The 13,419-nt window shown below is 44.0% G+C and overlaps 1 protein-coding gene across 3 annotated transcripts in view; it reads right to left on the bottom strand.

The window, feature by feature from the left end:
* The window catches only part of Pcif1 (Phosphorylated CTD-interacting factor 1), a 145,330-nt gene that overhangs the window by 95,347 nt on the left and 36,564 nt on the right, over positions 1 to 13,419 (bottom strand). For all 3 annotated transcript variants that reach the window (XM_084590331.1, XM_084590333.1, XM_084590332.1), the window contains exons 5-6: positions 6,498 to 6,652; positions 186 to 417 (exon numbers count right to left, since the gene is read on the bottom strand). In XM_084590331.1, coding sequence (XP_084446457.1) covers positions 186 to 417; positions 6,498 to 6,652 — 387 coding nt within the window. The remainder of the gene's footprint in view (positions 1 to 185; positions 418 to 6,497; positions 6,653 to 13,419) is intronic.

The following is a 13,419-nucleotide window of genomic DNA, read 5'->3' as shown; positions in this document are numbered from 1 at the left end:
GTGGAGCACATATAATTCTGTGCCATAAAATCAAGCTTTATAAGTAGGTTTGACAGGCCCGCACCAATCAGTCGTAAAATGTGGGTCATTACATCAGTAGAGGGACACAAAACCAAAATTCCCCTGTATGCACACTAAAACTGGCTAGGCACCATGATTTCTAATTTGAAACAGTCTTGTCCTACCGTGATTCAATCATCTTCTTGGCTGCTTCGGCATACTTGGAGAGCTGCTTGCGAGCATCCCCTGCAAACTTTGGTCGTACAAGCTTGGTGGGGATGTCGTTCATAATCTCCCGGTACATGCACTGTGAAACCTCAGGATAGCAGACACTAGGCAGCAGAGGGTCACTGCCCTTGTCCACAACCTTGCGCTCCATCAGCCATCGTATAAACGATTCTTTTGGACATTCAATCCCTGAAAAGAAAAAAAAAAAAAGAAGGTTTTGAAACGCATTCAAAGCAAGGCATCACGTATGTTGCCTAAATGCGCAAATTTATTTTTCAAGGTTCTGCTGCCGCAGATCATTAACAAACAGTCAAAGTTAACAATGGCATTGCATTTTCTCTCAAAGGGCCCCAAGCCAAACTCTGGTTGAAAATGTTATTCCTCGGTGGTTGCGAGGCATCACCTCTGAATGAGGCAGTTGAAAAAGCTCCCCTCCTTCCATGCCCTCTTTCAGGTTTTTTTTTTGTTTGTTTGTTTCTTTTTCACCTAGCCGACTAGCTTCTAGAATTGAAATTTCCACTCTTCGTCTGATTCTAGCAAGAAGTGCACAGTATTTCAAGTGCCTACGTCACGACCCTGCCTTGCAAAGTATTTTTTTTTTTTTTTTTACTTTCTGCTACATTTTCGACCACGATAGTTATGGTACACCTTGGTAATGATTTAGTGTGTTGGGGCAGACATTGCGGTCTGTCACAGTTTGTGCTTAACATGATTATTGATGCTGCAATGCGGAGAGAACAACAGCACATGCGAGCAGTGGCCTCAAAATGGAGCCATGTATTGGCTTTCTGCAGAGGCCGCCCACCAGCGACTGCTCTCAAATGAAAAAACATGAACAAGGTCAAGCTGCCAAATCGCAAAGCACACAGAACACACTGAGGCACAAACGAACTTGGACAAGAAATTAAATATCTTTCGTGTGCATGCAAAATACAAAAAAAAAAAAAAGCAAGATGTCACCCGTCAAACAAAACGATAGACCGATGGAATGCCACTTGTAAGTGTATCTGGTGTACCCGCCAGTATTAGTAGGTGTAGGCGCACAAGCAGCAAATACGCAGCAGGTGTGCCACAAGGGATGTGGCTGTATTGGCTCTAACACTTTTTATTTGCGACAACCCAATAAACAAACTAAAAGCGAGAATGGTGTTTTCTAAAGAGCACTTGAGAGCACCTTTAATTATAATAAAAGAAGCCCTGTGAAGCGGTACTGCAGCACGAAACCCCGACAACAAAAAGCATGCAAAGGATAAGATGGCCGCAACCGTTATTTGAGGGACAACGATGGACTGAAGGTTCGCTTTCTCTTATTTATTTATTGTTTTTGCACATCACCTCTTTAGGTTAGCATGCTCATTGTTGACTTGGTAAACGAACGCATCCCCCTTCCCCCTTTCCTCTCTCCCGCATTCCAAGTGCTCCACTGTAAATTCGCCTTGCTTTGCAGCAGGAGACTGAAGTGGTGCGCATTGGCTATCAGCGCAGAGTAAAAATCATAGCAACTAAAGAGTGGTAGTGAGGGTCACACACAACAAAGCAGCAGTGAAGGTTTGCCCATTGATTCACGACACAGCATTCAGACCACACAAACTGCTACTGATAGCTCTTTTTATCGTGTTTTAAGTCTTTTGACTGAGAGAACAGCATCAGATGGTCCACTGCACACCCAGCCATTCCTGATGCCTGCCCACTTGTGGCTGTAGCCCGCCTGTAGCTTGGAAGTAATCTTCACATAGAACTCTTAATTTGTTCTCATTAAAGTTACACACCTAAGTTTTATATCAGTACTTCTCTGCTCAGTTTATATCAGCACCCAAAATTTACAACCCTACTAAACATCCTATCACACTGACAAGTTGCCCAACATTTAACAGCCCATTATGAAAAGAGACCAGCAGTTTGTGCTCTACAAATACAAGGCATTTTTTTAACTGTTTACAGATTCTTAATTTAAACCCTGTGAGAGATACGTCGCTGCAGTCTGTAGGTGGATGTACAGAAAAAGTGGACATTATATAGACCTCCTTCACTCCGGCTACGTCACGAAAATGCGGTGGCGCTGTCGTCGTTAGTGACTTTCGCGTGGTAGGCAAAAACACGCTTCAGTCGCTTTGCCTACCGTGATTGTGCGATGGCTTGCTGCTGCCGGGGAATGCAGAGCACCATGCCGACTAATCGCGTCGCTATGACATGTGTTGAAAGACACACAAGAGGGAGTTTAGTAAGCTTGCATAGGTTTCTTGCCGACAATGGTCGCCGTAAACAGTGGTGGGTCGCCGCGGGGAAGCGCCAAGGCTGGATACCGACGCCTGCTCATCGAATATGCGGCAAATACTTTGTCACGGCTAAGCTGAAACTTATTCCCCTTTACGCCAGAGCGGTCTACCGGATCAAAGGTCGCGAATATCTCGAGTTTGGCTTTTTTCAACGCGTGATGGGATCTTGGTACTGTTTTAGTGCTGGTGCGGGCGCGGGTGCGCAGGTAACATATGTACACGAGGCAGTCATATATATGTTGTAATGCGTAGGCCTGTTTCTTTGTTGGAGCATGCGTAGATGTTTTACCTTTGTAAACTGTTCCTCAAGCCCGTTTTTTCGCTGTGTATGTAAGCGCAGTGAGCTGCTACGCAAGTGATCTGTGTAGCACTCCTCGATCCGTGATGTACCATATTGGCTAAACTTCGCTGCGTCCACGCCAAATTATTTTAATCTACTTCCTGATGAAGATTGCCACTTCACGTTGACAGCTGCTGATTTGGATTGCAGCTGCATTTTTTATTTATGCCGAGCGCTTTTATTTGTATTCACAGCGGCTGATTGTGAATGCGAGTTGTGGGGTTTATCCTACATTGAAACGCGGTCACAGTGGCCGAGAGCGAACTGGGCCGCCCTAACTACGGAATCACGGGTGAATTAGGTAAAAACGGCACCAGAAAAGAGTTCCTCAGAAGATACAGCCCCGAAAAAAAAGGTCCCTGAAATATATAGCCCCGGAATAATCGTCCAGAAAGGTCCTATCAGAAGCGGCCCCTAGGAAAAAATGTCATCGAAGAAATTGGCTGAAAATCTGCCCGGAACTCACGTCGCGAAAAATTGAACATCTTATTGAATGCCTTTTTTTTTTTTTTTTTTAGAATAGATGTAACTATTGTTTGGGCACTATGCCCTCTGGGTGTTTTACAGGTTTACAGGAACTGGAGAAGGCTTGGCGAGAAAGCATTGCAAAAAAAAAAAAAAAACCCACCACTATAACATCCAGCGAGTATTATACAGTGCATAGTTCCCAGTTTTCAAACTGGGAAATATTGCTCTTTAATATAGGTCTAATCACCCGGCTAATATTACACATTCGAGAGACGTGTTTGCCCTCGACAGCACAAATTTCGGCGCCATAACGTTTTTTTTTTCTTTGCGAACACACGGCATCAGTGCCATGTTTTGCAAATTTCAAGCGGACGGGTAGAAAAAAGCACTGTAGCATACATTATGGCGGCTAGACACAAGGAAACTCAGTCTACGTTTTTAGTAAACAGAACTACAGAACGTAAAAAAAAAAAATAAAATAAAACGGCGGGGTTCAAAATATACATAATGTTCGCTAAAACCATAAACACAATGTAAGATAAGAACAGTGAAAATTGATTACAATGAGCGTAATTCATCGCTGATAAGCCAAGCACCAGGCAAGGGGAAAGCTCGACTTTGCAGTACGTTTTATTGCATCTGTTTGGAGAGGTTTTATCCGGGGCCATTTTTTCCTGGGACGTTTTTACCGGAACCCACGGAACCACAGTGGCCGCTGTAGCTCGTAATTGTAATGCAAGCTAACAGCGCGACTACCCGTGATAAAATTGCTACCTTTAACGAAGACAGCCGCCCACGAACAAAGCAAATATAACAGATGCGCAGCGTTGTGATCTCAACCAATAACGCAATGATACGCAAACCGTGCGGTGTCAAGGCTACCGTTGCCACGCTGACCTAAATCATCTTAACCATACAGCCGCTCGACGATAGCGAGGTGCTTCGTGCTTACCAAGAACGCTCATTTGCCGCTCGGTGTGAACAATCATCCGATTATGCTATGATGCTTCGAGCGGACTATTCGTACGCGGTTTGCGAGCGCTATTTATGAGCGAGAAAAATCGCCGTCAGCTTACTCGACTCAAAGTAGTTGTAAGCATCCGAAGCTTTGTAATCCTCGATGCGTTCCATGCATAATTTTCTGGGAGAAAACAGAAAATAGATGCCAACGTCGCTTATTTTCCTCGGCTGGCAGCAACGCTTCTCTTGTGCGCCTTGAACCCAATCCCCATCGGTACGGCGTGCGGGTCCGTACGCTGCACTTCGTGTACGTAGAGTTTTTCAGTGTATCGCTTCTGTTCTCACCACTGAGGCTCAAGAAATACTAGCACATATGGTCACTTCGTCTGCCTAGAAGGCGCCTGCAAATCACAATAACACGGCCTTGACAAGCTTGGCCACAGTGCCCCGGCTAGCCACTGTACCCCGGCCGCGGTCGTGCTTTTTGCCTACCGTGGGATCGCTGACGAGAGCAGCGCCACCTCGATCGTCTTGTTTGTTTGCAAACATGAAGGAGGTCTATATGTGATATGACTCAGTATAATTCAAAAATTATTAACTAAAATTAATAAAGGTTTATATTTTTGCCAAGTTATATTAATAAAATGAAGGCCATCAACATAAAAGCTGGGTCCAGTTTTTAAATTTCCTTTTTCAGCACTGCACTTCCCCATAATAATATCCCCGCCGGGGTGCGCAGTGGTTACGGCGCTCGACTACTGTTCCCAAGGACGCGGGATCGAATCCCGGCCTCGGCAGCCACTTTTCGGTGGAGGCGAAAAGCAAGGTGCCCGTGTGCTGTGCGTTGTCAGTGCACGTTAAAGAACCCCAGGTGGTCGAAATTTCCGGAGTCCTCCACTACGACGTCTCTCATAGCCTGAGTCGCTTTGGGACGTTAAACCCAACAAACCAACCAACCAACCATAATAATATATTAAATGTCAAAAATACACATTTTTTAGTTCATCAAGCTGGCTTCCCGCACTGCACATTTTTTAAAACGGCGTCGCTGAGCTTGGTATTGCAGCGGGGATCATGTAAACTGCTTCTAGGGTACAAAACAGACAAAGCGGCGCCATTTTAAAAAGGTGCATTGCCAGAAGGCAGCTTTACGAGATTAAGATGTGTATATTTGACATTAAATATTGTAAACTGTATTGCTGATAGGGAAAATTTAATAACTGGACTCAGCTTTTACGGTGACAGCCTTCATCTTATTAAGTTAATGTTGGCCCCTAAAATCAAAAGTACAAAAATTGCTTAGTTAATTTTAGTTGTTTATTGCTTAATCACAGACCTATTTACAACAAGGCGGACATACATTAACCCTAACCATTGCACCATCCCAAAAGGGCGGGCATACATAATGTCCGCCCCACCAGGGTGGCGCAGTGGTTACGGCGCTCTACTACTGTGCCCAAGGACGTGGGATTGAATCCCAGCCTCGGCGGCTGCTTTACAATCAAGGCGAAAAGCAAGGTACCCGTGTGCTTTGGGATGTCTGTGCACATTTAAGAACCCCAGGTGGTTGAAATTTCTGAAGCCTTCCACTACAGCGCCTTTCATAGCCTGAGACGCTTTGGGAAGATAAACCCCATAAACCCAGCCAACAAAACCAAACCATACTGTCCGCCTTGCTGTACAATCCACCTGGTATCTCTCATAGGGTTTATAATAAACGACCTGTAAACAGTTAAACAGAAACACCTGGTAGAATGTCCCTAATACCAGATGCCTCCAACCGAAAAGGTTAGCTTAAAAGGAGAAAGATGGCAGCCAACTAAGTGGGCGAAAAATGCTTCTTATTCCTGATTGTCTGTTACATCAGCCTCTCCCACAATGATTCAACTGTATTGGCTCTTGAAAGTGGGCACACTGCCGCCATTATGTGAAGGTAATAATTTGGGGAATTAAAGGATTAATCATCATCATCATCAGCCTGACTACACCCACTGCAGGGCAAAAGCCTCTCCCATATTTTGCAAATTAACCCGGTTCTGTGCTATCTGCATCCACTTGGCCCCTGCGAACTTCCCTCATCCGCCCACCTAACTTTCTCGAGCACATTTCAAATGTGACAGAAGGAACCTCTTCTGAGATAAGACACCTATCCTCACTGAAGTAAGAAGTGCTTCAGAGCTTGCGTATTAGACACAAAATAAAGCTGCTGTTACACAAACACTTGCCTTCTCTTGAATGGCACATTTCATGATAGTTGTTTCGTAGGCGGGTAGTGAGCAGTGAGCGCAAGTTTTCCACATCAGGGTGCGGTGGAGGCATCAGAGTTGGAGACCGCTCCCAGATAACAACATTGGTCGGCACTTCCAAGTCGAACGGCCCACTATGGTAATAAAAAAAAAAAAATGAAAAAGAAATCCCAGTGAGACGGCTGAATCAGAAGTATGAACACATACAACACTGAAGAGTAACAAGGTAAAAGAGATGACACCGTGACAAGATGACAAGAAAGGTAGCTTTGGTAGGCATGTTATGTGATACTGCTGTCACACGGGCATGGCCAAACTACTTTTAACTCCCTTCAACCAAGGTACTTTATCTCAATGGAGATACTTGCCATGTCACACGGCACTCCTTTAGGAAAGGAAGTTTAAGGAAGTTCCCAGCCTATGGAGTTCCAATCATCATCCTCAAACAAGTAAAGGGAGTACTCTGGTTCCCCGTGAGCTTCAGTGCAAGTTAAAAAAAAAGCACACATATGCAATAATTTTGTGTTTATAACTAATTGTAATACTGTAGCACAACGCAAAGCATGGAAAAAAGCAAACGAGCAAATACCCAAGCATGCACGCAAGAATTTCGTAAGAACATTGTGGCCGGCAGAACGGACAAACCCGCTATGCTAGTAAAGGGAACACAATAATTTTGTGTTTATAACTAATTGTAATACTGTAGCACAACGCAAAGCATGGAAAAAAGCAAACGAGCAAATACCCAAGCATGCACGCAAGAATTTCGTAAGAACATTGTGGCCGGCAGAACGGACAAACCCGCTATGCTAGTAAAGGGAACAACGCATTCTTTTCACATGAATGAAGAATACATTATTTTAAATTTAATTCTAACTGTTGAAAAAAAAATGGCTAAAAATTGTTTTACATGTTTTTAACTTCATTAATTTATATGCATACACAAAATGAACAGTGCCTAATAGGACCCCGACGGTGTGTCTGAGAAGCTCGTTCTTAGCCGGGCGACAACTTTAGGGCTGAACTCCCTTCGTGGTTCAGCCCGTGTGACCGAAGTATGAGTCTAGAAAAACAGCATCAAAGGAGTGAAGGAGAGGGCATAAAATGTGCCATAACGTAATACTACTGCCATTTATGCGACACGCCACAACACTCCAGTTCACTGAAACTTTTTTTTTTTTTCTCTTCCATTTCACATTCAACATGCTGAGCTCTGGTACAGTGCTCTAGAATCTTGGCCAGTGTGCCGACTGGCGGCGGAAAGCGGAGCCCTTTTGCGATGACTGCCTCGGGTGCCCAAGAGAGGGTGCTGCATGTAACAGGTGTGTAATGCTGGCCGCTCTGCATGCAGCAGATGCGAGCACAGCACAGGGAGGTTGTGGGTTGCACGGTTCTGTTCGCACCTACTTTTGCACGTGATACAATTGCTAGAGGCGTTAGTGACTAAACATATGGGATGATTTAGTTTATTGCAGTAATATTTATGATGTCTTTCTGCAGGCACTGTGCACGCTTGGTAAAAGCGCGGTGTATGCATCGCTTTGGTACTGGTTCAGAGCCCTCAATATATACCGTTTTTTACAGGCAGCGAGAAAGCCTCTAAGTGCTATGTTTTGTTATAAGCTTCAGTAAAACCTTGCAGCTATTTCTTACAGTGAAATAATTATACTACTAAAGAAAAATTATATTTTCATCATACTGAATGAATTCGATGCAGAAGGCTGACTAAATATGTACAAGCATAAATCACAGCTACTAATTAGAAGGTGATGGATGCCTTTTTCTCAAGCTAGCGCTCATGAATAACTGAACACCATCATCATCATCATAAGCAGCAGCCAGACTATATCCGGTGTAGGGCGAAGGCCACTACCATATTCCTCCAATTAACCAAGTCCTGTGCTAACTGCATCCACTTGACCCCTGCGAACTGAACCTCATCCGCTCACCTAACTTTCTGCCACCCTCTGCTACGCTTTCCTTCCTTTGGAATATAACTTGTTACCCTTAGTGACAACTGGTTATCCTCTCTTCACACTGCATGCCCTGCCCGTGCCCATTTCTTCTTAATTTCCACTAGAATGTCAGTAACTTGAGTTATCTTCCTGACAAACTTCCGATCTCTTAACGTTACACCTACTATTTCTAGTTCCATAGCCTTCTGCGTTGTCCCCAACATAAGTAGAACCCTTTTCGTTAGCCTCCAGATTTCAGCCCTATAGGTGAGTACAGGTAAGATGCAACTGTTATACAGTTTCCTCTTCAGCGAAACCGGTAAGATGTTAGTCATAACCTGCGAGTACGCGTCATCGTAATCTTACCTCCTAGTTATTTTTCCCTTTCATGGTTCGGATCTGCAGTTACTACCTGCCCAACTAGACATATTCGTCTACCACTTCTAGTGGTCCACTACCCATTGTAAACTGTTGTTCCTTCCCGAGGCTATTGAACATTACCTTAGTCTTTTGCATATTAATCTTTAAGTATACCTTTCTGCTTTTCCTGTCTAGGTCTTCAATCATTCTTTGCAGTTCATCCCCTGAGTTACTTAGCAAGGTAATGTCATCACATCAGAGAATCATAGATTACTGAGGTATTCTCCATAAACCCTTATCTCCAACTGTTTCCATTTCAAGTCTTTGAATACTTCCTCTAAGTAAGCTGTGAATAGTACTGTGGAGATTGTCCACATTAGTGATGAATTTGCCCTTCTTGGTCTCTTAGCGCATACATCTGATTTCGGCCTATGCCTAATTTCCTTCCTCTTTACCGCTCTAAGGCTGCTGCCCCCGTTCTTTAGAGCATCCCCGATTTTCACTTCAATATGTTATACTTCCTTATGTCCGACACTTTGCACCTATTGAATACATTTCATAGATGCCAGTTCCATACTGTCTTCTGGGTTGGGGGCTTTCATACTTTGACATTTCTTATATTTTATCTTTAATATTATCGTCAACGTTTATCTTAAATGCTTTATTACTTATAATCCATCTTGCCTTTCAGTCTTTCTTATATCTTTACCATGTCATGGAGAACAATCCACTTCGGAAATCATTAGTCATAAATTAACACTTATTCATTAATTTTTTATTCTTGTTTATTCATTTTATTTATTTACTTTTCAAAAACAAATTTGTTCCAAGTTTTCTTTGTTCCTCACACCAGTGATGCCTAGAACAGAGATGGGCAAAGCAGCTTACTTTAGCGAGTGGCTCAGAACGGCTCAGCTCACTGAAGTGACCTGGCTCATTTGAACGGCTCAGCGGCTCACTTAAATCAGTGTCGCTCAGGAGCGAGCAGTTGTTCTGTTGGAGAAAGAGAAAGCCAGCTCTGTTTCCCTCGGTCACCGATCCATGCCCGTTCGACCTCCTGAACCTCAACGAAAGTGTGGAAATAATTGTGTCTCCCTCCTATTCAAGGTGACCGCAAAATCCCAGCAAACAGCATTATCCGTTTTTTTAGATGTGATTCTTTCTCTTTAAGTCCACTATATTTACTGGAGGTGTGCCCATTCCTCAACAAAGAATTTCGTTCATTTTTTATCCTATCGTTTCAAAATTACCTGAATAACATTGACCATCATGCAGAATTATCCCTAATAAATACTTGCTGCCATCAATCTCTAAAAATAGCCCAAAATCTCATGTGTGCTGACTATTATTAAATAGATAGTGATGATATAGACAGACAAAGATAGTGAATTATAAACGTAGAGAAAGCAGAATAACTGACTCGAGGTCACTCCTATATCCCTGGAGACAGTGAATTCAGGAGGAGCCTGAAGTATAATGTAAATGAATCATTTTTTTTAATCCAGTGCACACTTTGTAGCTCAAGTCCGCATTAGTTCTTTTTCTCTTTTCTAAATGACGCTGTTTTGCCCCCCCCCCCCCCCCCCCCTCCACCTGTTTTTTGCTTTCTCTCATTCGTTTTTCGTATATTCTTACAACCCTTTCGCTGAACTTTGCGACAGTTTTTCTCAAGGCCCATGGCTCTCAGCCCCCCGGTTTATCCCATTGTTTCCTTTCTACCTGGCGGCAGGTTTCTTCCCCGGTCCTCTAACTCAAACTTGTCCAACCTTCCTGTTTTCGCCGCCACATACACATGCCGACTGCACTTCATTTATTCATTTTGTGCCTACCTCAAGCCACATCGCTCGCCATTCATGCTGTGAAGTATGGGTTTAATTTTGCAAGGCATCTGTTTCCCACTTAGAGCCCACGACGCACTGCAGTCGGTGCTGTTTGTACGTAACTGCACCAAAATGTTTTTCTGCTGAGCTGGATGCGGAAGGGGCCATGCATTCGACATTTGCGCTGTTGTAATGCAGCTTGAGAAGACTACGCACAGCAAGCATGACAAGCAAAACAAAACACACACAAAACCGGTGCCGACCACCCAAAGCCTACACGCAACATTGCGGCTACAAAGTCGCGGGTGCGGAGCCTCGACATGGCGGCGAACCAGCCAACTACACTCCGGCCGACGGCGTGCAGAGGATCGTGCAGATGGCAGACTTTTTTCTTTTTTTTTGTATGTCGGCTCAATCCACCCCTGCCCATAAGAGTTGCTTTCTCGCACTGTTAATAGATGGTGCTGAAGTCGCACCAAGCGGAAGACCTGACCCTTGCGGAACGATTTCTGATGGCTCACTGAACGATGGCTCTCCAAGAGAACCGCCGCTTATGGCTCCTGACGGCTCACTGAACGGGCAGCTCTCCAAAAGAACAGACATTCATTCTCACCCTTTTGAAAGAGCGGCTCAAAAGACAGCAGAAGGTGAGGGGATGCGAGGGGAGGGAATGTTCGCGACTCTTGTGAGGAAGGGTGGAAGGCATTGCCTCCGAGATCAACCTCGGGTGCGTTTCTCTCACGCGCGTGCGGAGGTGATCTCGGGGGCCATGCGGGAGGGTAGTTCCTTTCTTGCATCACTAATAGATGGCACCGAAGTCGCACTAAGGAGGAGAAGTAGCTCTGAAGAAACCGTTTGGCACGAATCGGATCATTGAACAAGAGCCGCTCAAAAGAGCTGGCTCGCTCCTGAGCGACATATCTCTAGACTAGAACTCATTACCCGAACCATCGCAGCCCTAAACATTTTAATCTGTGTTTCTTTAGCCATGTTTGAAGTTGCTCTATTGTGTAGTTTCGCTATTATTATTGCATTGCCAAATTATGTCTGCTTATGTTGTATATTACTGTTGTTTATTATTGTACTCTTCACTGCTGTTGCCCTTCCTGCTTGGATCTCACCAATAGTCTGCTGTCTGTACATAAATAAGTAAAAATAAATAAAGATACATAAAGATAAATAAAACAGTGCTACAAGTATCGAAAAGATATTCTACGTGCGCACATAAGGTTTTTCTTGACTACTGAATAATAAGCACCAAAATCGTGGACAAGACAGTCATCAAAGAACCTGAACCACCATTCCTCCAAAGGTATACCTACAATTTCTGCAGGAATTATCTGTGTTGTGTGTTGATTGCCAGCATGTGTAAATTCTGCGTTAATGGAGTTATTTAAAAATATATTGTGTTAAACTTTCCTGCATTATATGTTAGATACTCAAAAATAAAACCAGAACACTAAAAAGCACATCACGAAAAACAATATATAAAGTGCGCATACAAGACGCCAATGAAGTCGTACGGACTCAAATGTCAAAGTATTCTGGCATGAATACATGCACTACAGATATTTACAGAGTGCAAAGAGCACTTACACCTCCTTGCAAGTATTAGATAAGTTTGCAGACAGAATACTGCAATAACGAAGTACAGTAGACTCCCTTTAAGACGAACTCCAAGGGACGATGAAAATTGTTAGTCTTATCAGAAGTTCGTCTAATCAGGAGTGCTTCCAAAAATGATGTTGAGCATGCAGAGTGTGTCCAAATACCTCGTATATGAGAACAAATGAATAAAATGGCCTTTCAGGAAAATAAACTGTAATACAAGCATTTATTGGACTAATGATTGTCTACTAGACTTTGCAGTAGTAAGGCATCAGGCATTGTTGACTGTTACCCAGTCTGTTACATTTTTTTTGTGTCTGTCGTGAAAATCGACGGCCTGCTACAAAAGCAGACATCTCGCTTAACTTTTGAAGATACCCTTCAGTGCCCTCACACTGTTCAAAAAACTGCACTAAAGTGTCTAGGCAGGCATCAGCTGCATCACAGGTAACTACCATATGTAGTTACCAGCCACTACATATAGGCATATGTAGTGGCTGGAAGCTACAAAGTTTCCCAACTGCATGCCGTTTGCTATTCTGACAGACTCTTCAGACAGAAGCCGGTTGCTAACGGCATGCCCTCCTGTTCTTTCGCGCTCGAAGAACTCGAAGAGCGCATTGTCCACGCTTTCACTAAACACCGGCGCGCCGTTACCTAACTTTCTTCTAAGTTTTCCTTTTCCGAAGTTTTACTGCAGCAACTTCTCGAAATTCTTGTCCCATTCCCGTATCTGTTTCCGGTCGAGCTTGAAGTGGCGAGACGTTTGGTGCACGTTCTTTCCGTTTTCTCGGTGCCATCATATAACCTCAATTTTCTTTGCCACTGTGTAGGAATGCATTACCGACCTGACAACGTCAAAGCAAGACAACAAATGGCTAGTAGCAAACGCGTATTCTAGGCACTATAAGACGGGTATGGAAAACGGGCATGCGAACGGCTTGAAAAGCCGGATTAGATTGGATTCTAGGACTGGATGGGGCAGGCCAGTGTTGCCTAGGCGCGGTGCGTGCTAAGGGTGGGGAAGGGAAGGGAGGGGGGAGGGGGCACTTTCCCCGAACGGCGCGGAAATATGAAATTAACAGTGAAGTTAGGGGAGGGCCCTTGCACGGGTAGGGGCGCTTGTTCTGAATTTTACGGTAGTGCAGATTCAGGCAT

Source organism: Amblyomma maculatum, chromosome 1 (genome assembly GCF_055883805.1).
Source record: "Amblyomma maculatum isolate TAMU_Amacu chromosome 1, ASM5588380v1, whole genome shotgun sequence".
NCBI classification, from domain to species: domain Eukaryota; kingdom Metazoa; phylum Arthropoda; class Arachnida; order Ixodida; family Ixodidae; genus Amblyomma; species Amblyomma maculatum.
Note: the sequence above shows the minus strand (reverse complement) of the source record. Positions and strands in the feature narration are given on the sequence as shown.